The 25,796-nt window shown below is 41.4% G+C and overlaps 3 protein-coding genes and 1 long non-coding RNA gene across 6 annotated transcripts; 1 reads left to right on the forward strand and 3 right to left on the reverse strand.

Moving 5' to 3' along the window:
• Nucleotides 1–1,982: 1,982 nt before the first annotated feature.
• Nucleotides 1,983–9,646, reverse strand: ino80da (INO80 complex subunit Da). Of its 2 annotated transcripts, none has more exons than XM_085383696.1 (10): nucleotides 9,420–9,646; nucleotides 7,609–7,855; nucleotides 6,707–7,521; nucleotides 6,488–6,590; nucleotides 6,184–6,408; nucleotides 5,883–5,992; nucleotides 5,542–5,675; nucleotides 5,193–5,416; nucleotides 4,885–5,042; nucleotides 1,983–4,788 (listed from the first exon to the last, which is right to left on the reverse strand). In XM_085383696.1, the coding sequence occupies exons 2-10, from the start codon at nucleotides 7,824–7,826 to the stop codon at nucleotides 3,758–3,760; spliced, it is 3,018 nt and encodes a 1,005-aa protein (XP_085239822.1). In that variant the 5' UTR covers nucleotides 7,827–7,855; nucleotides 9,420–9,646; the 3' UTR covers nucleotides 1,983–3,757. The 2 variants fall into 2 exon arrangements, with proteins under 2 accessions (XP_085239822.1, XP_085239823.1); XM_085383697.1 differs by lacking the exon at nucleotides 9,420–9,646 and adding an exon at nucleotides 8,791–9,396.
• Nucleotides 9,647–10,151: 505 nt separating this feature from the next.
• Nucleotides 10,152–18,682, reverse strand: LOC146651100 (NADH-ubiquinone oxidoreductase 75 kDa subunit, mitochondrial-like). Of its 2 annotated transcripts, none has more exons than XM_085383699.1 (19): nucleotides 18,572–18,682; nucleotides 17,909–17,988; nucleotides 17,450–17,553; nucleotides 15,917–16,024; nucleotides 15,690–15,766; nucleotides 15,465–15,546; nucleotides 15,200–15,330; nucleotides 14,929–15,114; nucleotides 14,678–14,812; nucleotides 14,468–14,582; nucleotides 14,214–14,359; nucleotides 14,046–14,135; nucleotides 13,786–13,915; nucleotides 13,539–13,699; nucleotides 13,281–13,435; nucleotides 12,107–12,282; nucleotides 11,886–12,020; nucleotides 11,662–11,734; nucleotides 10,152–10,620 (listed from the first exon to the last, which is right to left on the reverse strand). In XM_085383699.1, exons 2-19 carry the CDS (start codon nucleotides 17,985–17,987, stop codon nucleotides 10,529–10,531), a joined length of 2,175 nt encoding a protein of 724 aa, XP_085239825.1. In that variant the 5' UTR covers nucleotide 17,988; nucleotides 18,572–18,682; the 3' UTR covers nucleotides 10,152–10,528. The 2 variants fall into 2 exon arrangements, with proteins under 2 accessions (XP_085239825.1, XP_085239824.1); XM_085383698.1 differs by having other exon boundaries at nucleotides 10,153–10,620; nucleotides 14,007–14,135.
• Nucleotides 12,232–16,820, forward strand: LOC146651101 (uncharacterized). Its single transcript, XR_014907846.1, has 3 exons — nucleotides 12,232–12,571; nucleotides 14,224–14,375; nucleotides 16,435–16,820. It is a non-coding gene; the product is annotated as an uncharacterized LOC146651101 (long non-coding RNA).
• Nucleotides 18,683–19,269: 587 nt separating the features above from the next.
• Nucleotides 19,270–22,458, reverse strand: cmklr2 (chemerin chemokine-like receptor 2). Its single transcript, XM_085383700.1, has 3 exons — nucleotides 22,194–22,458; nucleotides 21,304–21,404; nucleotides 19,270–21,217 (listed from the first exon to the last, which is right to left on the reverse strand). Exon 3 carries the CDS (start codon nucleotides 21,171–21,173, stop codon nucleotides 20,097–20,099), a length of 1,077 nt encoding a protein of 358 aa, XP_085239826.1. The 5' UTR covers nucleotides 21,174–21,217; nucleotides 21,304–21,404; nucleotides 22,194–22,458; the 3' UTR covers nucleotides 19,270–20,096.
• Nucleotides 22,459–25,796: the final 3,338 nt, after the last annotated feature.

Consider the following 25,796-nt stretch of genomic DNA (forward strand, 5'->3'; position numbering starts at 1 on the left):
GAAATGTGAGGGCTCAAAGACTGAGATAGCCAGCTCTTAAATGCTCCAGGGAGGTTGGCCAAGTGCTCCCAGCTGCGCTGATTAACACCACATACCAGGAACCTGCAAGACAAACACAGAGGGACAAATTGGGAAAACATACAGCAAGTCCTGGCCAAGGCAGATGGCTGAACTTGGAAACAACCACTCCAATTTTGCCACTTTCCAGTGACCAGTTTAGAAGTACTTACACGCATTTCTACTAAACAAACAAACAAAAAGAAAGCTGGTGCCAACAAGCTGGTATGAGCAGGGCGGCACTAAATTGCTGAGCTCAAATTTGTAACTGCTGACATCAGTGGCTTTGGGAGGCTTAGGTTTAGTGCTGCTTGTGATTAGCAGATTACAATCCACAGTTTTTAGCTTCAATTTTCTTTGCACACAAAAGACCCAAGCGTCCTTAAATTCTCAAACATATTCAAATATTGACTAGTTAGAAGACCAAGTCACAGCTAGTGCCACACCACTGTCACGCTGGTGGATACCACATTTTTTTATTTTTTTATTTAGAGTTGGCTCCAGTTTTTCTTTAAGCCCTTTTGCCCTTTAGTTTAAAGCTTCAGTGCCATAACTGCTAAATAAAACCTCTGCTGATGATATCATGTGATATTGATCAGGTACCCCAGCTGACTCCACCTGGCAAAGAGTGCTGACAATATGCTACGTGCTACTGCACATACCAGTGCAGACAGACAGCATGGACACAGTAAAAGTTTTTCTTTTGATTTTTAGCTGGTGAAACTAAAAATCAGAAAAGCCGTGTTTAAATAAAGAGGGGGAGAGTCCTACCAGTGTAGTCTGGATTGGATACTGAAGGGGCTGCGCTCCAGAGTTCATAACCTGGAGCTGGGAATTAACAGCAGCCAGAATCAAAGGTGCAAAATCCAAGGTTACAGAGAGAGCGATAAAACTGAATTTATCACTGCTAAATTAGCCATGATATTTTAAACAGAACAGAAAATATATCATTAAACATAAGGCATATCCCCTCAGACTCCACAATGATTTGCATGCGTATAAAAGGAGCTGTCAAACTGTGGCAGGGTGCACACGAGCACATCTCACCTCGCATTTTTTTTTTTAGGTGACCTTTGAAAAACCACGTTAAACCATGGCCTCAAATACCTCACAGCAAGTTTTATTTATACATCCAAAAACAAAAGATCAAATTTCTCACACTATATACAGATATTACATACAGTGTTTGTACACATATTACATAATTTGTACACAAGAAAAATATACATAAAAATGTAAACCTTTGTATACAAAAAATACCTTAGACAAATTAAACAAGGACCAATAACAAAAGGTGACTAGATTAGCTCATCCTATCTTTAAAAACAGTAATACAGTACATTCAATGAGTATAGGAATTTGTCAGCCATCTCTGAATTCAAGCAGTTACATGTGCCTACGAGCCCTGTAAATTTTGTTCTACGTGGTTGTCGGGGAGAGTGAACCGGTGCAGCGACTAATCTCATGCTATGCAGGATACAGCAGTATTGTCTCGCTTATTTTCAAACACACTTTCACCCAAACCTGATTCTTCCTATTGACTTCTAGGGGGCGCTGTTTGCGTTACCGTGGTCTCTGAGAAGCCCAGCCGTCCCCGGTGGAGCTACAGGTTTACACTTTGAGACTGTGTTCTCTCTTTGGAAGGGGCGAGGCAGAACTGGGCCTTCTCACAGCTGGAAACGATGGTCCGGCACAGGCTCAGAGCGGCTAATGGTGGCGGCTGTTTGTGTAATGAGCATCCAAGCAGGGCAAAAAAAAAAAGGGCAAGACAGACATGGGACATATGAAACACCACCGGTCTCATCCACTCCTGTGCAAATCTAGGTTGAAAAAGTACGCCGATCTGTTCTTCTCCACCATCTGATGCATATAAATCCAATGTTTCTTACCACCAAGAAGCCAGTGATCATCGTCTAATCGTGATATTATTATTATTATTACTACTATTACGCTCTCACACAAAGGGTTGCAGCCCCATGCAATCTCAAGACTTCTTCCTGGAAGTTTAATAGCTATCAAAAATAAAACATATTCTCCATCAGAATTGAAAAAAAAAAAAGAAAGACAGCATACAAACAAACAAACATTGATCCCTCCAACAAAGACTTAACAATCATTTTGATAGCCATTAAAAGCAAGACTCATTCTACACAGACACAGGTTCCACTGAACACATTGCAAAGAACAATTTCAATCCATTGCTACTCAATAATTCACCAACAAACCCCAAGATAGAGACTGCTATTCTATATACCTAATACTCAACAATGTCTGATAATCTCTCAAATGTCTAATATATTACTTATCAAAAGCCGTGGTTGTACTGCTGTCGGGGTGGGGGTGGAGGCTCTTGCGTGGAAGAGCACTTTTTTTTTTTGCTATTTTTTTTGTTTTTCAGACACCAGCTTTTCATCATAGGTCTTTAAAAAATGCTTTATAACTGAGTAAAAGAGACAGTGCTTTACTTCAGACGTGCAAAATACACCAATTGTGTTACATCTAGCTGATGGGTAAAAATGTCCAACGCCAATTCACTGCGTAAGCCTCCTCCGGGTAGCCTGGCCTGTCGTATTAGTGCGAGCCCTGAAACTGAACTTTTGTTATATGAGACATGCAAGCCACTAAATACCATTGTACGTGTGGACCAGAGAGCACCTTTGAGAGTAGACACTTAAAAGTCCCTGGATTGTGCCATTACCATCGTCGCTGTAACACTGAAGCTAATTTAATCAGCCTTAAAAAAAATCCACTCAGAGAGAAGTTGGCCTGACCTGATCGCTCGCCTCTAAAGGCTCTGCGGGGAAACTGTTAAAGAGGCCAAAATATCTTCCTGATCCAGCCTGGATTCATCGAGTGAAGCTACATGTAATGAAACCAGCGAAATACCTCACGATGCCAGAGTTATGTTCATGTATTTATTGCTTTAAGATACTAGATTTATTCAACTTCAAGTGTCTACTAGGCCACTCAAGAGTCCCACAACCAATGGTGAGGTCAGAGATTTTTGACGTCTGAGCAAACCAATAAATGAGCACATATACACTATACACAATATAAAAACAGCTGTTTAAAAGTATTTTGGTAAATTCATATGACTGTGAAATTGACTCCGTAAGATTCTATATCATGATGACAGTTAAATAGCTTGAAACATAATGGATCACAAAAATCTCTTGTTCTTCAGAGGGTGACAGAAGCAGTGTATGAAACAGGTGGGTAACAAAAAAGAAGAAAAAAATGCAATGGCCGTTTGAGCAAGGCAGGGTGCAGCTGATCGTTTTAAGACAGGACTTGAACTGGCAAAGCAAACTAAACTGACCACTGACTGAGGCTTCTAGGAATTCTGAGCACTGTGACACATAATCTCTGCTTAGGTCCTTCTGCCAATTTTCACCCGTTTATTTCATCACAAAATCTGACTGTAACCCCCCACCCCACCATCCCACCCTGCTGACGAAACCACAAGGCATCGAACACGTGGACTCACACTGACTTAAAATCTCAGACACCGTCCGGCTACAGACGGAACGAACAAAAATAGAGTAAAATCTGAAGCTGTGCAAATTCATTATCAATAGTGCACTATTACCACATTGCACACATGTAGCAGATGAACGGGGTGGTTAACGACTCAGTCAACTGGATTTTAAGTGACTGTGATTCCACAGACCGTCGTGCAGTAGCTGCGTGCCGCCTGCTCTCATTTACTTTGCGTGAAGGGTGGCGTGGCGCTGTTGGCACTTGCAGCGGTGGCACTAACTATAGAGAAGCCAGCAGGGGGCGCCGTGGAGCTGTGGCTGGGCTGCACGTCTTTTGGGATGCCACTGTGGGAGGCCAACTGATGGCCAAAGGCCGCGCTGAACTGAGGGAGCTGTTGCTTGGGCTGTGCGGAGGTCAAAAGATCGCGTGACGAAGATGGGAGCGAGGACGAGGGGGCGGGAGGAGTCGTTAGGCCAGTCAAGCCGCTCTGGGGCATCGCCGAGAGAGCAGCCATGGGCTGCAGCGTCACAGAGTGGGTGGTGGCGGGTGGAGTGGACAGGGAGGTGGATATGAGATGACTTTCTGATCCGATGAGACTGCCAAACTGTGTGGGGTCCGTGAGGGGGAGAGCGAGGTTGTTCCAAGTGGACCGGGGCGGTCCTGGAACCCCGCTCAGAGGGACTTCCAGGAGAAGAGGGGTGTCTGTCTGGAAAGAGCTGGTGTGGGGAGAAGATATGTGGTCACTGTATGGGGATGGCACATGCTCGCTGCTGTAGTGGCTGCCTTGGGGTGATGATGTGGGCGCGTCCGACTTGGCGAGAACGTGGGATGTGTGCGTCCTAGAAAACGTCCGCTCTGTTAAGGAGGTCTGAGTGAGCAGGGACGTGGTGGAGGGGGCCACTGTAGAAGAGGATGAGGTCAGATTGGAGCACGGCGCTTGGCTCTGGTTAACGGGCTGAGTTGGAGGTGAGGGGGGAAAGTGATCTCCAGTAGACTGCAGTAGATTGTCCTCCAGCTCAAGGCTGGTGAAGTTCTCGGGAGGGATGCGGCTGTTCAGCAGGTCTCCCATGCCCCCTGGTTGGACTGGACCAGGAAATACGGTCATGGCTCTGTGGTCCACTCCTTCTGTAGGGGCCAGGTCTCCCATGGAGGTTAGGCACACCAATGAGTCTGTGTAGGACCCCATAGCCTGCAGTGCACGTACCAACTCTTCAGCCTCCTCTGTGGTGGGCAGTAGCTCTCCGTTTTTACCTGCACAAACATTTGCAATGTTATAAAAATCACAGACTATGAGGAATCACACACATGAAATAAACAGCTGTGCACAAAAATGAGCTGCAAGACAACCTTCAAACAAGTCAAAGTCCTGCAGGTCATCAGGTAGTCTGGGTAACACGTCTGAGAAATCTTCCTGGTTTAGCTCAAGGTCATTTGGAATGTCTGCTATGTCATTGGTGATATCATCAGGAAGCTCATCTGTACTTAGATCTGGAGTCGAAGGGCTCCTGCAACAAAGGTTAGAGGAAAAGAATTCAACATGCTATTGTAGTGAAGAGGCTGTCCAGACATGTGTGACATGTGAGCTTGTCTTTCACTCTGAATATCCTACACCATTGAATTTCTAACAGCAGCAGAGAGACGCAGCTGTGGCACACCTGATGCTGGCCTGTGAGGGCATTGCTAGGCTCGTTAAAGGCATTCCCAGGTTCCCCTGCGGCAACGCTGGAGGGATAGGTTTTTGAGGCCTCCGCGGGCCTCTCCTCCTCTTCTTCTTATGCTTTTTGGTGAGCGCCGGTGGTTTGGTCTTTTTACGTGGCTTTCGCTGTTGCTGCTGCTGGTGCTGCACCCGTCGGTTTCCGTCCCCACGCAGGAAGTTATCCTGTGCAGAAGGAAAAGAACAGATAAAGCAAATCAGATTGAGACCCCCCCCAATCTTTGCGGCAATGGAAGTTTTTGATTGATCCCACAATTCCAACAGTGTTTACCCTTAAACACTGAACTCACCATCTTTTTGGCATGCTCTTCGCAGAGGGGTGTCTGGTGCGTGATATCAAACACGGGGATGGAGCACTGCTGACCATCTGCAAATTTGGCTGTGCAACTTGCAAAGAGCTGCTGGGAACGATTCAACAGAATGTCTACAGAGAACAGTTAAGGAAAAAAAAAAAAAACCCCCGCAATGCACTCAACAGAGACCATGTGAACAACATACTCCAGCACAGGTGCAAACTTTATATATATATCACAGTGTGTGATTTTAAAATAGCATGTACAACTGAGATTTATCAAATGCGCTTCCACATGTAGTGACCAGCTGTGCATAAGAGCGGCGGGGCAAAGGATACGCTGAAAGCAGTGTCGAGTGAAGGGCAGAGCTCTGTTGTGGCAGGGCTGGCCCTTTGTGCTGCCAGTGCAGGTCCCCGTGTCTGTGCTCTGCTGCGTTGGTGGAGCCACACTGCAGACACAAACACATCCAGGAATAAGCAAACACTGACAAACCAACATTTTTTATGTCGGGTTCATTGAAAGTTACATTCTTAAAGTTGAAATAAATAAGGTTCATGAGTGGTTTAACCGAGGTAAGGCCTACTAGCCATACTGTCAAACATAGCTTGACTTAAACAAAAGCAATGGCTGTGAGAATACCTCGATGAGCTGCAAGAGGCACCACTCAACTCCTGAATCAGCTGGCCTGCACATCTGGGGTTTTTACTGGCAGCGTGCAGCAAGGCTTTGCGGAAGGCATAGCGGTATCTCTTCTGCCGGATACGCACCCTCTCCTGTCTGCACATGTGCTTGTACTTCTCCTGGAGGTACGAGCAAAGCCTAAACAGTCGCGTCCTCCGAGAGGAGCCGTCATCCTCTTCCAGCCTACAAGGGGAACGAATGACAATCATCATTATGAGAAGTTACACGCTATACAACAGGGGTTGAGGATTAAGGTACCAACCCATTCTGCGGCCTCCATGAGCTCTGAAAAGGAGAAAAACGCTCTGCCATGTCTTCTTCTACTTCATCATCATCATCTGCACTGTCCTCCGACCAGTCCAATCCTGGAAGAGACCGTGTTAGGGCAGCTCATCTATCTACTTATATCTACCTTTAAACAATCTTTCACAGTCATTATAAGAATCCACATGAATTCATAAACTATAAAAAGTTTGATTACCTAGATGAGGAAAGAGGTCTCCATGCTCCTGTTGTCTCTTGGCACAGAGCTGCACCAAATGTTGCAACCTGGCAAGGCGGCTGGCAGAAGGTGAGAAGGCAGTGGGACGCATGACGACCACATGCCGCTGATTGTTGCTGCCACTGTCCTTGCAAGCGGCAGGCAAGTGAGTAGCAGTCAAAGGCATTTTCCTGCTGAGCGATGGCCCAGAATGTTGCACTGGACTGGGTGCTGCATTGACAGGCAGCCCCGGAGGCAGAAAGTTGACCGTCTGAGGTGGTGGTGGATTGCATAATAAACCCTGCTGCTGTCCTGGGATGATGAAGGAAGTCGTGTTGGAGTGCTGGAGCTTCTGGAGAAGACCTGGCTGTTGCCGTGGAAGATGACTGTTGAGTGGTGAGGAAGGGTAGATGCGGGGGACAGGGGAAGGACTAAAGTGCTCAGGTGGTGTTTGGAAGAGGTCTGTGTCATGGCAGAGTTTCTGGTTAAGCACCAGGCGACTCTGTATTTTCTTCTTGATGGCGTTACTCTTCCGAGGAGTGCCCACCTCCTCGCCATCTGTGTCATCCTCATAAAAGGCAAAAGGGTCCAGGCCTTCCCCGTCAGGGAGGGGTAACAGGCGTGTTAAGGGGGGAGATGGTGGTAGTTCATCTAGACCATTTGGGGCTTTCAGAGCTAGAGAGGGCACGGTAATATTGAGAGCCACTGACTCCAGGTGAGCAGCCCGTGAGCGCATTTCCTCTAAAGCATCGTGTTTCTTTTTCCGCTCCTTTTTGGGGATAAAGCCGAGAACCTGCAGGTGGCTGTTACAGTATCTGCAAAACAGGAACATATCCTCAGTACACCCTGCAAACCCATGACTGATTGGCTCTGTAAATCAAAGCAGAATCAATCATACATACCGGCGGTCCTCAGACTTGGGGATGGGGTTGGTACACCGCTGGCTGTTGTACTTGGCCACATACTCGCATTGCTTGAAGGGAGCAGTCTTATCCTCCAGAACGTGCCGGATACAAAAAGCATAGCCATTGAGTCTGCGCTGTTTGCAGAGCTTTGGGCTGTACGAGCACAACGGCTTATTGTCTATCTCTGAGAAGTGTATGTGTTTGCCTTCATACATCACGTGACTCTTGTCCTTGACAACATCAGCTGATGGGATAAAGGAAAGGAAAAAAAAACAAACCAGTAATTACATCACTAGCACAGTGAGGAGGTAACTATGCATTCACATGCCGGATTAAGAGGCAGAGCAAAAGCAACATCTTCCACAACAGGTAATACTTTCCTAATATTAGGTAATCAATCACAAAAAAGCTGCATTGTTTTAGCAGTAATTATTAAGTGTTACATTGAAACAAATAAAAATAATCTGCTTCATCATGAAACTACTATGAGTGTGTGCTGTGATTAATAAACTCAAATTTAAATAGTTGAGAAAATTACAGTGTTAGCCATTTCCATCCGGACATTCCTGTTAGGCCCTTTAATTTTCGGCTTCAAGCTCTCTCATTGAGAAACAGGTGGCACAAAGTACTTGATTTTACTCCACTGTTCATTTATTACGAGATAATACAATGGAAGTAAAACAGTGGGTTTGTCCGACAATGTCAAAAGCTCCAAAGCATTTACCTGACTGTGCATTAGCACGGTCAGGCTAAAAAATATACTCACTATAAAAATACTTTATTTTTTGACTCGACAACAAAAAATAGACTGCTCTTTTTAAAACAGTGTACTGAACTCTTCATAACAAACACACCGCGTAGCATATACCTTGACATGCTTAATTATCGTATGGCTCAGCTACTACTTTAAACTTTGTAGGGGTTTTTAAGTTGGTGTTGATAGTGGCACAGCTCTTACAGCTAAAGTGTTCACTGAACACACGTTAACATGTTGTAAACCTGTCCTTTACGTCAGCATAAGTTACATTAACAACTTTAGTATAGGAGAACCGGGCAGGCAGCAAACAGAAAGTAATGTTAGTTACCGGGGAGCTAGCTTGCTACATTAGCTTGGAGCCGATAGACAGCTGTGAAACTTTATACTACGACAGAGTAAATATATCCAAGTACAACAACTACCTCAGGCTTAATTAAAAAAAATATAACTTTATCCATCTTGAATCCAAAATATATAGTATCAAGACGGCCAAATACGGAAAGGCATATTCGCTTGTTAGCTTACAAAGCTAAAAACACAAATTAGTAGGCGGTAGCTAACCAGGAAACGGAAACATAAGCAAATAGCAATACTATAAAGGTTTATTTGCAGTTTAATTTATTTAGAAAAAGGTTAAAAATATAATACACTATTAATAAATAATCTCACCTAGTAATGAGATTTTACATTTTATAAACATGAAACATTTATGGTCAAATACTTTCAAACAAAGGGTATACATACGAGGCGTATGGCCTGTCCCCGAAGGCCTCCATAACAATCGATATGAATTATAACAATCACCCTTACATAATGTGAAATTAGCAGGCCACATCGCTTAAAAATGTAAACATCTCCTTAATTTCCACATCTGCTTTAGGCACCAACTCATTTCGGTACATCACAAGCTTTTACATGAAATATGTCACGAATAAGAGGCCTTTTAGCTTCGATCGGACAGCGGCCTCTATTAAAACCACTGGCCGACTGAAGCCCGCGCAGAACGGTACACTTAGAAATCGAGGCCGGGGCTGTATACGATTTCGCTTACCTTGAATTGGTATGGGCTCTGTATGGTATTCGCTCCAGATAGACGGCCGAAATGTCTATTAGAATCAGCTAGGCTATTTGCGCATCGATATTGGAGATCGGTTAGTAACGGCGATCTTCACCGAGCTCGGTTGATCTTGAAATAAGGACGCATATAAATACAGGCTATCCAGAGCAAATTACAAGCAGTAGGTAGGCTGCTGTGGATTTTTGTTGGATCCACAGCGGACTCCTCACAGCACCACTACAGGCACTGCGGGGACATGACAACAGTCCGCTCAACAACAACAACCTCTCCTACCATATTGGAAATTCAACTTTATTAAAAGCTCCTTCAGTGCACAACTATCACGTTAATTTCTTTATGAAACACTTTGTGCGAAGGGCAGTGCCGTGTACTTGCCCCCCTTTTAAAACCACTGCGTGGAAGCAGACTAAATCAGGGGTGTCCAGCAAATTGTTAGTGAAATCCACCTGGACCACGACTATCATCCTCCATATGAATGAGTTATCAGCTCTGCTGCCACAGTGTTGCCGGCTTGTTCAGTAATGATGGACCACGTGCCAATAAAAATACCACAGCCGGTGAATAGAAAAGTTCAGGTGGAAGTCATTTCACACAGGAAAAGTGGAATTTACTGCATCAACACATTTTTTTTTTCTTTTAAACAAAATGGCACAATCTTGAATGGAGGGTTAGACTTGCTAAAGGTGATTGGTTTATTAATATATATCACATTTACAAAGAGCTACACTTTTTAAATACTATTTATTTTAAATATGTCTAGGAAAATATATTGTCAGTTTTACAGAAAGACAAACAAAGATTTTTTAATCTTTGGTCACACCTACAAAAATGTGAGCACTGATGAAGGGAAAAAAAACAAACTGTGAGGTGTGCATCTTTGAATACTTGGCAGATCTAAGATGACATTTTCACTCAGCCTACATCACTTAAGACACATTTCTGCAGGTATGTTTGCTCACATTATGAAACTTACTCTATAGTAGAATATCCAAGTCAAAACAAGTGCAAATACATTTCTAGGAAAGTGCAAATAAAGGAGTTGTGCGTATCGTCTAGGAACTGGATGGCTATCCATTTGTGCTTTAGCATATGGCTGGTTCATCCACAGCTTGTGCCCCCTCTGTGACGGCTTTCACACACTTCGCCATGGTTTGGGAGGCTCTGCTTATTGGATCTGTGGGTAAAGATTGAATTCTTAAATGTACCCTCAAATTACTTTTGTATAAACTTGGCTATAAGCAGACAGCTTGTAATGGTAACTATACATTACAGAAAGTACATTTATAATTTTTTTCAAACAATAAAATCACTGCGCACACACACACACACAGAGTTACTAGCAGCTCCTCATTACTACTGATTTATTTATTTGGTTAAATTGGCTATTGTTATTTATTTATTTACTTTAGATGTTCTATCTGCAATGAAAAGTAATGTAAATTGCTGATTTTAATTCCTCCTTATGCCTTTTGCAAATTAACAACAGCCCGATTGCAATGCTCTGAAAAAAATCAAAATTGTCAGCAGGGTTCCGTTTCCTCTAACCATATACGTAATAATAATAATAATGATAATAATAAAATGAGTATTTATTTCAATCTAGGATAATGTCACTAATTCAAAACTATAAAAAAAGGGACATTTCAAGGATATTCCTGTATCAACATGAATAACTTAATAAAACCAAATCACTATATTCAATATACATCATTGATTTTGAATGTATGTTACATGAAAACACAACCATAATTTTTTTTTTAATCTGTTTACATTTCCTAGGCTATACATTCAGTAGTTTTGCCATCTTTAACTGCAGATTAAAATCCTCTCTATATTAGCACAGCAACAAATACAGTAGCTTTTCGCTCAACTTTATATTTTCCATTTATCTGGGATTAATAACACTGTTATGAGGAAATGTTTGGCTTTATCTAATATCTATTTGTATTTATCAAATTCTTGTAACTTCACTGATCACTTCAGCAGGAACACAGTGCCTAAATGTCCCTCCTTATGCTTTGAAAGACAGGCATTAGTATTACTACATTATTTTCTCTCTATGAAAAGAAAACAAACATTGTTCTAATTAACTGATGTACTTGATACACTTAGAGCACTTTGGAATGAAAACAAGATTAGACCTGCATTAGCCAGAGGGAAAAAAAAGAAAAGAAAAAAAGACATGCACTGCTCAACTGGATTACTCGTGACCCACCTGTCATATAAAAGTCCTTCACAGTAAGCTGTGGAGGAACTAAAGGTTCAGTAAGGAGAGTCTGGTTCACTGCCTGCAATAGATAAGCCAGATATCATGCAGAACAGTGTGACATAAACAGAGATAAATTAACTGTACAAACCAACATTTAAATCCAGCTTTACATTTCCTCCCCCTCTATGATCACCTAAAAATAGAAATGCTAGAAGAAGATAACAGCTGACCTTAGATAGCTCATTAGCCTGCTTAAAATAGTTGGCCTCCTCTACGTCATCATATCGCACGAGATTTGGGGAAACCTCTGCCAGCCTATCACGCACTTCATCCAGAGTGTCATACGGCAGAGTCACTCCAGCAAGCTTAAAAGCGTATGAAAACAACACAGAGCATTTAGTCACATTTTATTTCCCTGAGCCTCGCATGTTTATGCTGTGCTCTGGTTCACCTCAGATAAGACTCTGATGATCTTCCAGTCCTCTCTGGCTGCGCCTGGAGGAGTCACTGCCACCTTGGTCTGCTGGGCACGACCTTCAGTGTTCACATACGTGCCACATTTCTCAGTGTATGCAGCTCCGGGAAGGATGATATCAGCCATTGGTGCACTGACATCGCCATGGTGACCTGGGCATTACGAAACAGAAAACTGGAATTAAGTAAAAACAAACTTATTGTTCCTCAACATGTATTCTTCAAGTCCCTAAGGGAATGGTTACCACTATTTTTCCAAACGTGCCCTCATTTGATTGTGCAAGTCTTGAACTGCTTCTAGTTAAACAGACTTTCTTGTCATTTTTAACGTGGAATTGAGCAACAGTTCTCCAGGCCTTCTGATTCAAGCCTCACCAGAAATGGTCTCTGTGGAAGGCTGACTGTCATTTTTAAGGAAGGGAAACTGGAAGAAGAGGCAAAGGTATGTCAAATTACAGCCGACAGCCAAAAAAAGAGGTTTGAATTATCCTTCAAGAAGCCTGGAGAACGATTCCTGAACTATACCTGAAGAAATTACAAGAAAGCTTGCCTAAGAGAGTTCAGGCTGTGTGGAAGAATAAAGTTGGTCATATTGTTTCCCTTAAATACTGCATATCCATGCATTTTTGCACCCAATTCCCATTTTTCTAGCAACATATGAAAAATATGAGGGGTAGATAAAGAGTGAAGGATGTTGTAGAGATACCATTTGGGCACTTAAGCCATTTAAATGTCTTTAAATAATTTAGTTTTCTGTCACACCTGTAAATAAAGAAAAACTTTTTCTTTATTCATACATCCACCTATTTTCTTAACCCTTATCCAATCCAGAGTTGTGGTGGGGCTGGCGCTTATCCCAGCTGCCATGGTGCGAGAGGCAAGGTGCACCCTGGAGAGTTTGCCAGTCTATCACAAGACTAACACAGAAAAACCCACAACCATTTACTCTTACATTGACAGCAAGGGCAAACTTTAAATCACAGAGTAACCTGATATGCATGCCTTTGAACTGTGGGAACATGGCAGATTATGTCGTGAGAAAAACACCTACACAGTGAGAAAAGGTCATGGGTTCAATTTTTGCTTTTCTGTGCCGGTGTTTGCATGACTCCACAGTGACCCGGAATTTTAAGGTTTTGCAAAAAGCTGACCTTGATAAATTATCAAGCTATTCTTAGGGAGATCTTGGCGAGTGATGGAGCCAGCATCAGCTCCAAGTAGGAACAGAACTTTGGGTGGGTTCTTCCTGATAGCATCCACTCCTGGCTTGTACCCCAGATCAAGTGCAGCTACTTGACTGGCAATCCTGATAAGATGAGGACAAAGGTTACACTCACTACAGTAAAAATTCCTTTTCAACATGGTATTGTTATTAAAAACTTTACTAATAATTTTTACAAGCATTTGACCTGTGAAGCACATTGAGAACCTTCCAAGTTTCCTCCACTCCACTGCTGACGCGAGCATTGTGAGCAATGGTTGACACAGCAGCCATTATCGCAGCCCCATCCTCTCTCTGCAGGCAACCGCTGCCAACTACAACAGCAGGATGCTTTGCTTTGGCCATGACCTGCAACAGAGAATAAAACACACAAAATTAGTGAGAGACATTCAAGTTGATTGATGACATTCAAAGAAAAGAAAGGTCAGTGTTACCTGGAAGAATGGGTGAGTTCCTGAAGCAATTTCTTCAAGGATCTTGGCTGATTCACCAAGATGCTCATATGTGTAACTAAGGTCCACCTCCTTTCCCACCAGAGCCACATGTAACTCATTGTGCAGCCAGCTATAGCAGAGACACCAATGTTTACACAGAAGAACAGACTTATGTTGTCAGATTTACAGTTTCCATTGTTAAACAGCCATGATTTACTTACCCCTTTCTGACCCGTGCATTAAACAATGGAGCCTCATACCGTGGGTTAGTTCCAACTAAAAGTAGCAGGTCAGCTTCTTCAATCCCGGCAATTCCAGTGTTCAGAAGATAGTTTGAACGCAGGTCAGATCTAGAAAAGTCAGTTAGTAAAAGAGTTGGACGTGTGTGCATCAATGGCTTCAATTTTCATTTCTGGTATTCTTTTTACCCTGCTCCAGCCATGGGAAACGTCTCCTCAGTGCACAGGTTGTCACTATTCAAATGGTTCAGCAAGTCTTTCAGGGAAATGAGAGCCTCCGCATCGACCAAACCTCCAGCAATGGCAGCAATGTCCTTTCCTTCAACTCCTTGCAACTGTCAAACAAAAACGGTTGGTATTCAGGTATTCTGAATCAGTGTTTTAAATTGCTATCCAATGTTTTGATGAGCTTAGTTACTGTAATTCAATTAAGAATTTCGTACTGCTCCAGCAACTCGAGTCAGCGCGTCTTCCCAGGATGTGGGAACCAACTGCCCAGACTCATTTTTCACCATTGGCTGAGTAAGCCTCTGTCTCTTAAGCCCATCATAAGCAAACCTGCCAAGTTCGAGCAAAAAGCAGTTCAGCAATAATGTAAACACCAAGCACAAGTCTATGTCTATGATGCAAAGTTTGGGTGATGTGAAATGAACCTGGTTTTGTCTGAGATCCATTCCTCGTTAATATCTTCATGAAGGCGAGGCAGAATCCTCATCACCTCGCCGCCGCGAGTGCTCACCACGATGTTACTACCCACAGCATCAAGTACGTCAATCGATTCAGTCTTCCTGCAAAAAAACCAAAAACAACCAACAACAACAAAAAAAGAGAGAATACATAAGTCTCAAAATAATTAGTTGAAACCCTAAATAGCTACACAAGATGTAGAGCATAATCTAAAAACCTGGTCTCCCATGGGCGGGCAGTGAAAGCATACGGTTTAGAGGTCAGGGCTCCCACTGGGCATATATCAATAATATTCCCAGATAATTCCGACATGAACATCTTTTCCACGTAAGTCCCAATCTGCAGATCGTTGCCTCTGCCAGTGGTGCCCAGCTCTTCCACGCCTGCAATCTCACTGGCAAAGCTAAAAGAGGAAAAGAATATATGCATTTTAATATTTCACATGAACACGGCAACTCGACTTGTTTAAATATTAAAGCATGACTCACCGCACACAACGAGTGCACTGAATACAGCGAGTCATAATAGTTTTGATGAGGGGGCCAATGTTTTTATCTTCCACGGCTCTTTTGCCCTCTGTGAAGCGGCTTCTGTCGCTGCCAAACTGCATGGACTGATCCTTTACACGAGATTTCACTCAGTTTTAGTAATTAATCAATAATTTCTAAATTCAAAACCCCATAATATCTGTTTTACACATAATAAAGACTATAATGAGCAGATCTAGAGTGGTGGTGATCATCTATAATTTACCTGTAGGTCACATTCACCTCCTTGATCACAAATAGGACAATCTAATGGGTGGTTAGCCAGTAGGAACTCCATCACCCCCTCTCTGTGAAATTTTTAATAAAAGATTACTTTCATGTGGGAGAATCCCAACAAACCAAGTTAAAGAACAACAAATAAAAGTGACCAAATTTCACCGTAAACTTTACAAAACAGATAAGTGACGTTTAATTAACAGGTTGAAGGTACCTGGCCCTCCGTGTCTTGTCAGAATTGGTTAAAATGTTCCAGCCTTTTATGACAGGCATAGCACAAGCTGCCACCGGCTAGATAATAAATGAAAAAAGATGACATGATAATTAAAGTAGGCATACTTTTATCTCTGCAAGACTGGGCAGAGAAACAAAACACAAAGAGACATTTGTGGCTTTCTAGAGTTGAAACGTAGCACACAGGAATCATAAAAAAAAAAGTACCTTAGGAACTTTTTCTATCTCCACAAGACACATGCGGCAGTTTCCAGCAACTGACAAGCGCTCGTGGTAGCAGAAGCGGGGAATCTGCATGCCTGCCTTCTCACATGCCTGTGACAGAAAACAACTGCAGGGTTATACTGAATACTCGTACAGTGCTGTGAAAAAGTATCTGCCACTTTCCTGATTTTTTTGCATATTTGTCACACTTGTATGTTTCAAATTTTAATATTAGACAAAGATGACCCGAGTAAAAAGAAAATGTATTCTCCAGTTGATCATTTCATTTATCAAGGGGCAAAAGCTCTCTATCGGTTACGTCACCTTTCGCAGCAAGCATTTGTAATAACTAGCAATGAGTCTCTCACATCACTGTGGAGGAATTTTGGCCCACTCTTCTTAGCGGAATTGTTTTTATTCAGCCACGTTGGAGGGAAACCATGCCAAAGCATTTCTATCAGATTTAAAGCAAGACTTTTGACTTGGCCACTTCAAAAACTTCATTTTGTTCTGTTTTTCAGCCACACAACAGTGGATTGAAGGTTTGTCCTGTTGTATAACCCAAGTGTGCATGAACCTCAGAGTACAATGTGATGACTGGACATTCTCCTCAAGATGTTCTGGTAGAGAGCAGAATTCATGCTTCCATCAATGACAGCAAGTCGTCCAGATTGTGAAACAGCAAAGCAGCCCCAAACCAGGACACTACCACTACCATGTCTAAATGCCAGTGTGATGTTCTTTTTTTTAAAAAGTGCTATTATTTTTACAGCAGATGTAATAGGATGCATGATCTTGGGGATCATCAAGATATTTTTTTGGCAAACGTAATATGAGGGAAAGGCTTTGTAACACTTTCCAGACTGATTGATGTCAGTAATTGTTAGTCAGATATCTATTCATATTAATGTACAGAATTCACCTGCTTGCTGCTACTACTGCACATTCACCCAGTGTATATACTAATATATATATATATATATATATATATATATATATATATATATATATATATATATATATATATATATATATATATATATATATATATATAATGTTCTTCCTCTACACCCCCCCCAATTTTTGCACATGTCGAGGAGCGTGTCAGGCTACATTTCACTGTGTGTTATACTTGTATAACTATGCATGTGACAAATAATAAAGAACCTAGAACCTAGAACCTAATTTTGTTTCTCAGCTGTTTATTGAGATGTAGTATGATGTGTTGCATTTTGAGATCCTTAAGCCTGCTGTACTTTGTCTATTTAAGTGATTCTTTGACTAAACAAGTCTTACAGTCATCAGGCCTGGGTGTGGCTAAAGAAACTGAGCTCAGTTTTCCAAAACATGTGGTTAATTACAGTTAATTTATGAATTAACAGCTTGATAAATGTGAGTGACAATTAAACACTGCATTTTCTATTTACTCAGGTTACCTTTGTCTATTAAAAATTGTTGGACAATATGAAACATGTAAGTGTGAAAAATATGCAATACGTTTTCACGGCATTGCATATCTTAAAGTTTAGCCATTACCTGCAACACAGTTGTTCCTGGCTCCACCATAACAGGCTTCCCATCCACAAACACCTCCAGGAGGTTACTGGCTGCTGCTGCTGTTGCAGTGGATGCAGGGCGAACTTCGGGCACACACAGAACATTTTACTGCACAATATTCCCATATAATACATTATTCCCAATTCCCATAATATACACATTGCATCATTTAATATATGTATCATTTCGTGCTACAACAAATTCATTATGACAGTCTTTGGTTAAACTGTGCCAACAACAGCCCGGCACCAAATGTGGTACCTGGGAGCTCTATAATCCAGCCTATAATCCATTAATGGCGAAAGTAACAAGGGTGGCAAGCATTAAAACATTTAGTTCTTTGAGATGACTGACAAATAGTTTAACTATGAAGCGATACAAATACAATGATGTCCTTAAACCTCATAAAAAATAAAAGAATTTAAAAAAAAATGTTACCATTGTGAGTCACAGCCGTGCCTCCTTTGCTAATAGCTGCTGGAAAGAGACTGCGGGTCGCAACAGGCAAACGCAACATGCTGGAGGAGAGGCAGAATCACGACATCAGGTGTAAGGTGTACTGTTAGCTCCACTGAAAGGCTTCACAGGTTACCGCAACGCTTTTAGATGTGTAATGCGGATGTCTGACCTATAAACCGCTGCTAAATTAGCACTCATGCAGCTTCCAAAACAAAAACAGAAGTAAGCTAGCTAGCTGGTGCGTCACATTTGAAAACAACAAGAATAGAGACTAAATTACAACGCTTAATATTCCGGAAGCCCAGAAAATGTTGGAAATGTTTCGAAATGCGGCACTAATTACAGTTAACGTTGCGCTGGCTAAATGTCTCCCAGGCTAACAATAATAACGGTGTTAGCTCGTGAAACTTAGCCTCGTATTATTAGACAGTGATGCCGCGCGAGGCGTTATTTTAACATTTTTGTGACGTTAAATTAAATTAATGTGCAGCTGATTGTTGCATTCAATCAGACGTCACGCGGTCCGCTACAAACACGTAAACGTAACAACCGCAAACTAAAGCCCTGCAAGCTAATAATGTCACTGTATTCAATGCTAATGAATCATTTTTTAAAAATTGTTTGTTGTGACCGGTTACTTACCTTGTCTATGTCTGTCCTCAGGAGACCGCCTGCGCCGCAGATTGCGCACCGTCCATTCTGCTGCGTCACGGATTAAGTAATCCTGTAATCCAAACAGCAGGGCCACTAAACAGTGTCTGAGATAATAGTATAAAAATTCAACAACAGTACGAAGTGATGTAAACCTCTCCTTAGCAGATATCCATCTTATCTACAGCTGTTTGTCTCTGATGTGGCTCAGTGACAATAACAGTCTTTTTTCCCTCCCTAACCAACCCCTAAAGTCTAGTCTCAGTATTATACATACACCTGGATAAGCACATTTATGTAGAGAAAAGAAAGTATCTGTGGGGTCAAAGGTCGTCTGCAATTGAAGTGAAATCGATTGGAAAAGATTGAAAGAATTGTTAGCTTCCTGTCCATATATTCCCACAGATATAAAACAGCATCCTTCCAGTCAGGGTGGTGACAGTGATGTAATACTTACAAATCAGGGTTCACCCTAAATGGAAAAAAAAAGAAAGAAGAAAAAACAGGAATGGCTGAATTTGTAAGCAGACCCTCGGGGAAATGAATAGTGAATGCATGTCTGGACCTTTGTTGATGGCGTGCAAACTATGTAGGACTGCAGGAAATCTTGTCTGAGTCTACATAAAACATCAAATTCTTCTCTTAGTTCTTATCAAATCACATAAAATAAGACACTAAAGCACAGTCAGGTTCAGAAGAACAGATTTATTAAGATATATATCTTTAAAATATATTAGAATAAACATGTTCATACAGTTTTTAACCAGCATAAACATCCGTAAGATACATTAATACATTATTCTAGCAGCTCATATGGCAATATAAAACCAAAAATAATGCTATGTTGCAAAGGAGACTACAGTCAAAAAGGACTATTTTTGTCATCCATAAGAACCAAAGCAGTACTTACAAGATGGCTTGATTGAAAAGTTTGAAATACAGACAAAGTGGCTAAATGTCACATAAATATGTGTAGTCATAGTTGCAAGGTCTAATATTTCATGATTTATGTTGTAAAATATTAATAGCAGTCATCCATCACCGTTTTCCACTGGCCAAGGAGGCATGTTGAAATTACTTGATTATTGTAAGGAGCAGTCCAACCATCAAGCAGACGTTTTACCAGTCGGTAACTCGTGCATGACCATTAAAATCTTCAAGCAGGGACTTCCTGGTGTGTTTGTTTTGCAATTTATTTGAATGATTAGAAACTAAAATAATTGCAGATAGATTTTCTGTTGATCAGCTTAATGGTTTTGATTTCATCTAGCCAGTTTCTCTGCAGATAACTAGGTTTATGCAAAGTAGATGGAAAGATATTGAATCTGTGTTTATGTTCCATTTTCCATTATCCATGAAGAGTAATTGTCAGTTGAAGTTGGCGTGACTCTGCCCAAATAAAACATAGGAAAAATCTTAACAACTCTAATAACCCTCTACATTTATGCTAAAGTAATACTTAACCACTTCTTCTTTTTTTAAATGGAGAGCTTCACAAGTCTGGGGATAGTAACAATCAGATTGTTGATGATGCCACGTGCTCACCGTGAACACCATTCTCATAAACTCCTGCCACAGATTCGATCTCAGTGACAGAGATCGACTGGCTGAACTCTCTAAGTGAATTCTTGGTTATGTCCAGACAGGCTTGCTTGATGATATTGCGCACTTTTTTAGTCAGGAACATGTACAGCAGGGGATTTACACAACTGTTAAAAAAGCCCAAGCTCGTGGCGAGAGGAAAGCCAGTTTTCAGTAAATTGTGTAAGTAAGGTGAGGAATGTATGGTTAACTCCATCAGGCTGAAAGTATGAAAAGGTATCCAGCACAAAAAGAAGGCGAGGATTACTGCAGTGACTGTTTTGGAGAAGCTAGACAACTGAACCGAACTCCCAGATTGTTTCATTTTCACTATCAGAAGTATACCCGTCACGCTTATAGCAGTCAGCGGTAAAAGAAAGCCCACAGTGGTGCGGATAATCACTATCGTGATGTGTCTCATGGCTGCTATATGAGGGTCGTGTGTGTGGAAGTTGTTGAAGCACACCACCTTGTCGCCCAAGGTCATCGTGTCACGAAAGATTAGAGCGGGACTGCTCAAGATGGCGGCTAGCCCCCAAATACAACCACATGCGAACCAAGCTCGGTTTACGGTGCGATACTTCTGACACCAGTTAAGATGGACGACAGAAATGTATCTATCTATACTGAGCACTGTGAGAAACAGCACACTGGCATACATGTTCATCACAGACACAAAGGAGTTAATCTTACACATAGCCACACCGAACTCCCAGTGGAAGTCCCGCATAATGTAATCAATGAAGAACGGCAGGAAGAGCACAAATACAAAATCGGCTATGGCAAGATTGAGCAACCACACGCTGTTGACTCTCTTTTTGCATTTAAATGCCATCACCCAAATAACAGCTCCATTGCCGATCACACCAAGCATGAAAGAGATTATGTAGATAACTACAGAGAAAATGTGCATAGGTTCTGTCTGACTGTGCTCAACCCTAATATCGTCAATGTCACCATAATCTAGGTCGTAACTGTACGTGTAGTTATAGTCATCAGTGGAATCATTCATGGCTGCAGGGATGGCACGGCTGGAACTTTGTCTGCTGAATATATCTGTGAGGGAAAAAAAATCATAATGGGATGAATTCCTGTAAGTTGACCTGCAAGCAAAGCATTCAGCTTTCAACACATGTTCTCACCTCAAATTCTTTGTGACTTTGCCAGGAAGTTATCATAGAAGAACCAGATATCTGCCTTGTCTCTCCTTTCCGGTCAATTAGTTCCTATGTTGAAGTTAGATCTGGGTGTGTCATGAGAAAGCATGGAACATTATGTCAACATCATTTAAATCAACAACTGGACAGTGAGACGCTTCACCCGTCAGGCAGAAAGAATCCTTTGTAACTCACTGTAAACAAAATGCAACAATACTGTTTGACATACACTGTTTCGGGAACAATTCATGATTCCATGTTTCAACTTTATCAGGGACATGCACATATAAGCTACTTAGCATTATCACCAAGGTCAGAATAAGGCAGCAAATTAACCCTGAATCAGTAAGCACAGGCAAATACTCATATTTTTTCTTTTTTGGGACTAGAAAAAATATGAGTATTCGATGTAGCCCTTTAGTAAATTTATTGAAAGTATTAGAGTAACTGATTTAAAAAGAAATATATTTTTAAAAAAAAATAAGACCGTGATTATATGGGCAAAGTGCTGTGCGTAAAATCAGTTGCATTAAGAAGAAGAAAAGTACAACCCTTCATAATTAGAAGACCAAACAATGCTAAACTAATTTCAGTTAAGAATACAGTAGAATAATGAGCGGTCAGTATGAATTAAGATTAAGTAAAGTACTGAAAGCAGATTGCAAAACAGCTCCAACCTGCTTCATCTCAATACCGATCCCAGTAAACCGTTACGACTTATGAGCTGGACAAAATAACCAGCCTGCAAATACGAAGCGTCAGTCTCTAACAAAATTAGTGCCACATACACACTATTGGCACACTGGAAAGAAAAGAAACATAGACTTGGTTTTTGTTTTGTTTTTTCCTTTAGAATTTAAAGGTGGATCGCTTACCAAAGAGCGCAGCCCTCCGCGTTTGGGTCTAAACACCAGCTCCTCCCGGGTGATAATGTCACAGCTCCCGCTGTCTTAGCCTTTTAGCTCCGTTATGCTGGGCCTTGTTCTGAACTTCCCACTAGTCTGCATCCACTCTTTCCATCCAGACTAAACGCGGAGCAGAGTGTTAGGGGGTTACACAGTGGGTGCGCCTGTTTGACGCGTGAAAGAGGGAAGAAAAGTTATTGGTCAGTGCTCTGAAAGTTGAATGCGGCCATTCAGCAAAACTGGGGCTGTTCTTCCTAACTGCAGAGCGAACCAGGAACGCAAGCTTCCCCCCATCAGGGGATAGACGGAAAAGTTACGAATGTTGCAAATTTTATTTTATCATTGATTGATTTTTTTCTCTCTCGCAAACACACCGTGGAAGCTTGCATAGAAAAGGGTTCCGGGCTGTCGGCAGCTTCTTCCTTCTGCTTTTAATTTGCAGACTTGTCGGGTTTTTTTTTTTTTTTAATTCCAGTTAAGGGGAAAAACAGGGAGACAGAAAGCTAGAAAAAATGTGCAAGGCCAGAATTTTCTTTTTATAAAATCAAGCTTGATTTGCAAAAGCCAGATTTTGAGCCCTACACTATGAAGTGTGTCACTGTAGATCCATGAAAATCTACACCTACATGCAATCATAAATCTGTGCAGCTGTAATGCCTTTCATTAGCTGCTTCCCGGTACACACCCACATGTACATATACACAGTGTGGACAGCACAAGCTGACATAACTCAGCTGCTCCTCGTTTTAGTTTGTTTCCTGATGAAAGCTTCTCCGGCAACACAACAAACATTCAGTTCAACATTCAGTTGTTCAAAGTATGCAACACATGCTCTGTAAAGTGAGCATTCTCATAGCCAAGTTGAAATTCAGGCAAAGCACAAGTTTAAAAGTTAAGGTACACTCAGAAAAATTCAGCAATTAAAAAAAAACTTGAACTAATTGAATTACATGTACAGTTTCCATGTAAATTTGTTTCAGAAGTACAATGTAAAATGTTACTTTTAATGGAATCTGGTCAAATTAAACGTACTTGATTGGTATACATTCAGTTAACAGCAAACAATAAACAATAAAAATGATTAATAGTGGCGTAATTTGTCCTCATAGGGTTTTAATGGAGTTATTACGTAGTTAGACCAGTTAAATGTAACATATAATGTTTTATTTTTCTGTGTAATACATTAAAGGACCTTAACCCATCATATTTTCCACACTAAGATGAAATGCATTTATGTGTGATGGATGGCTAACTACACACATTCTCTGTTCAATCATCACAACTTTACTTTATGCTTCAAACTTGCTTTACTTGCTCTGGGGAATGGAAGTGGAAGTAAATATGTGCTGCAACAATGTCTGATGTAATTACAGAGGGGGAAACAGGCTGTTTACATACATAAATACAGCCGGCATGTGTGTCTAAATCGAAAATTATAGAGAAAAATAGACACATTTCTGTGTTACAGTCTGTAATCAGTGGTGCCACAATATTCTCTGTGGGTTGAGATGTTGAAACACATTGCACTTATGGCTACGCTCCAATTAGTAAGGTCATCACATTTCTCTATCAGCCGTCCAGCACAAAACATGCTGTCACATCACAATCTGAAACCTCTTTACGAGTCAAATCGTCAAATAACTCTTTCTATCCTATCATTAATAAGATTTAACTGGCAGGGAGTTCATACTACCACTACTGCTTGCTCATCACCGTTTGTTTCATCAGATAATCACACAGTTTCATATTAATCTTAAGCTCAAAGTGAACATGTCGCTTCACTGTGGACTATGCAGTCCTGAGGGGGGAGCTGTCACATCCTACAACAGCTCTCTGTTTCCACCAAATTATGGAGGCTAACAATCAAACCTTACCGTTACATCATCCAGTGATATTCATACATGGGCACTGTCACACACTCATGTCGTTTCACACAGACTTTTATGGAAACTTATAAGAGCTGTCGTCATTACTGACGCACACTTCTGTTCAGTTTCATGTTTCAATTCCTTATTTTCCAAGAAATTCTTGAAAATGCTGATCATTTACATCACTCATGCTGAAATTTACAAGCACTCATGCTTGTTTTTGTCAGATCGGTGGCCAAAATAGGCTTACCAAAAATTACTGTACAAATTTTTTAAACATAGGATGGATGAAAAACATTTAGCAGCAGCTCACCTGAACAAAACTCCTGTTTTTTGTTTACATTTAGAATGTTTTCAGAGGTATATGTTACATACTTCACATCAATAAAATGTCAGTATGAAAAATAAGTATGTAGATTTGTCCTGCTTTTATAGCTGGGATCCATAACCGGACATCCTAAAATAGAAGCTTGCCTGTTATACTGTATGGTCCTTTTTTGTATGGTGTACATAATAAAATTAGTGATGCTCTGATCCATTAGTGCTCTTCAAGAGCAAGACCTTGTTTTTCTTTTCTTTCTTTTTTTTACAATGGCTCACTATCATAGTGAACTGAGACACATGCGCATGTCCTCTGTCTATTAGGACATGAACAGGGCATATACAGCCACGTGAAAAAGAAAGTTTTCACAGGACTCTCTGCAGTCCCGTGAAAAACTAAGTACACCTCAGTATCTTGTAGAACCACTTTTAGCAGCAATGACTTGATATAATTGTTTTCTGTATGTGTTTATCGGTCTGGCATATTGTTGTGGAGGAATTTTGCCTCACTCTTCTTTGCAGCACTTAAGCTCCTTGAGGTTTGTGGGCTTTTGTTTATGCAAAATTATCTTAAGATACCACCACAGCGTTTCAGTGGGGTTGATGTCTGCACCTTGACTGGGCCACTTTGGCACTTTGAATCTTGTCTTTTTCAGCCATTCTGTTGTAGATTTGCTGCTGTACATGGGATCAATGTCCTGCTGATTGACCCAGTTTCAGCCAAACTTTAGCTGTCAGACTGATGGCCTCCACTTGTCAGTCCAAAGGTAATCACAGGTCTTCCAGAAGTCTTGTGGTTTGTTTAGATGCAACGTTGGTAACCTAAGCTGACATGTTGTTTTTAGAGAGAAGATGCTTTCTACCTGTCATGCGAACTGAGGACTGTAGGATCTGAGATGTGAGCACTGCATGGTCTGACCTTGGGAAAAAATTTGACACGTGACACCTTTGCGCACAACTGGATGCTCCGAACCAGCAAACTGTTACAGTTTTAGTAGAAGTGCTTACACTTTCTGATGATCTTTTAATGTGGTTTATTTGATCACCAGCACCTGGCTGCTGCGTTACGTCTGAATTTCAATGGGGTCAGTAAGGGTGTACTTCATATTTTCTGAAAAGAGTCATGTGAAAACGTTCTTTTTCACATGATGTTTTCAAAAAGCTACAGAAAGCACCTGCAGTGAATGAGGCTGTAGCAGTGAAGTGAATATGCAAATTTTTTCTAGTACTTTATTAAAAATGGGAATACTTTGCATCAGCACTGGGGCAGAACTAGAAAAGTTCTGGGTGAAGGGGGGTGGGTGTTCAAAGGCAGTTGCCCTCCCTTACCCGGCTGTAGATCCACCCCTGCATAAGCATGTAAGTTTCATGTTGTTTTATAGTG

This window comes from Rhamphochromis longiceps, linkage group LG16 (assembly GCF_057381845.1).
Source record: "Rhamphochromis longiceps isolate RC_006_pf linkage group LG16, R_longiceps_female_GT1.1, whole genome shotgun sequence".
Classification (NCBI taxonomy): domain Eukaryota; kingdom Metazoa; phylum Chordata; class Actinopteri; order Cichliformes; family Cichlidae; genus Rhamphochromis; species Rhamphochromis longiceps.

Coding starts and splice junctions, on each gene's coding strand:
- ino80da (XM_085383696.1), bottom strand. CDS start 7,826: ATGTATGAAGGCAAACACATACACTTCTCAGAGATAGACAATAAGCCG. Junction 5,993..6,183: donor GCCTCTTGCAGCTCATCGAG/GTATTCTCACAG, acceptor TTGTGTCTGCAG/TGTGGCTCCACCAACGCAGC. Junction 5,043..5,192: donor CCCTCACAGGCCAGCATCAG/GTGTGCCACAGC, acceptor CCTTTGTTGCAG/GAGCCCTTCGACTCCAGATC.
- LOC146651100 (XM_085383698.1), bottom strand. CDS start 17,987: ATGTTGCGTTTGCCTGTTGCGACCCGCAGTCTCTTTCCAGCAGCTATT. Junction 12,283..13,280: donor TAGCTTGATAATTTATCAAG/GTCAGCTTTTTG, acceptor CGTAATGCCCAG/GTCACCATGGCGATGTCAGT. Junction 12,021..12,106: donor TCATCAGAGTCTTATCTGAG/GTGAACCAGAGC, acceptor TACGCTTTTAAG/CTTGCTGGAGTGACTCTGCC.
- cmklr2 (XM_085383700.1), bottom strand. CDS start 21,173: ATGAATGATTCCACTGATGACTATAACTACACGTACAGTTACGACCTA.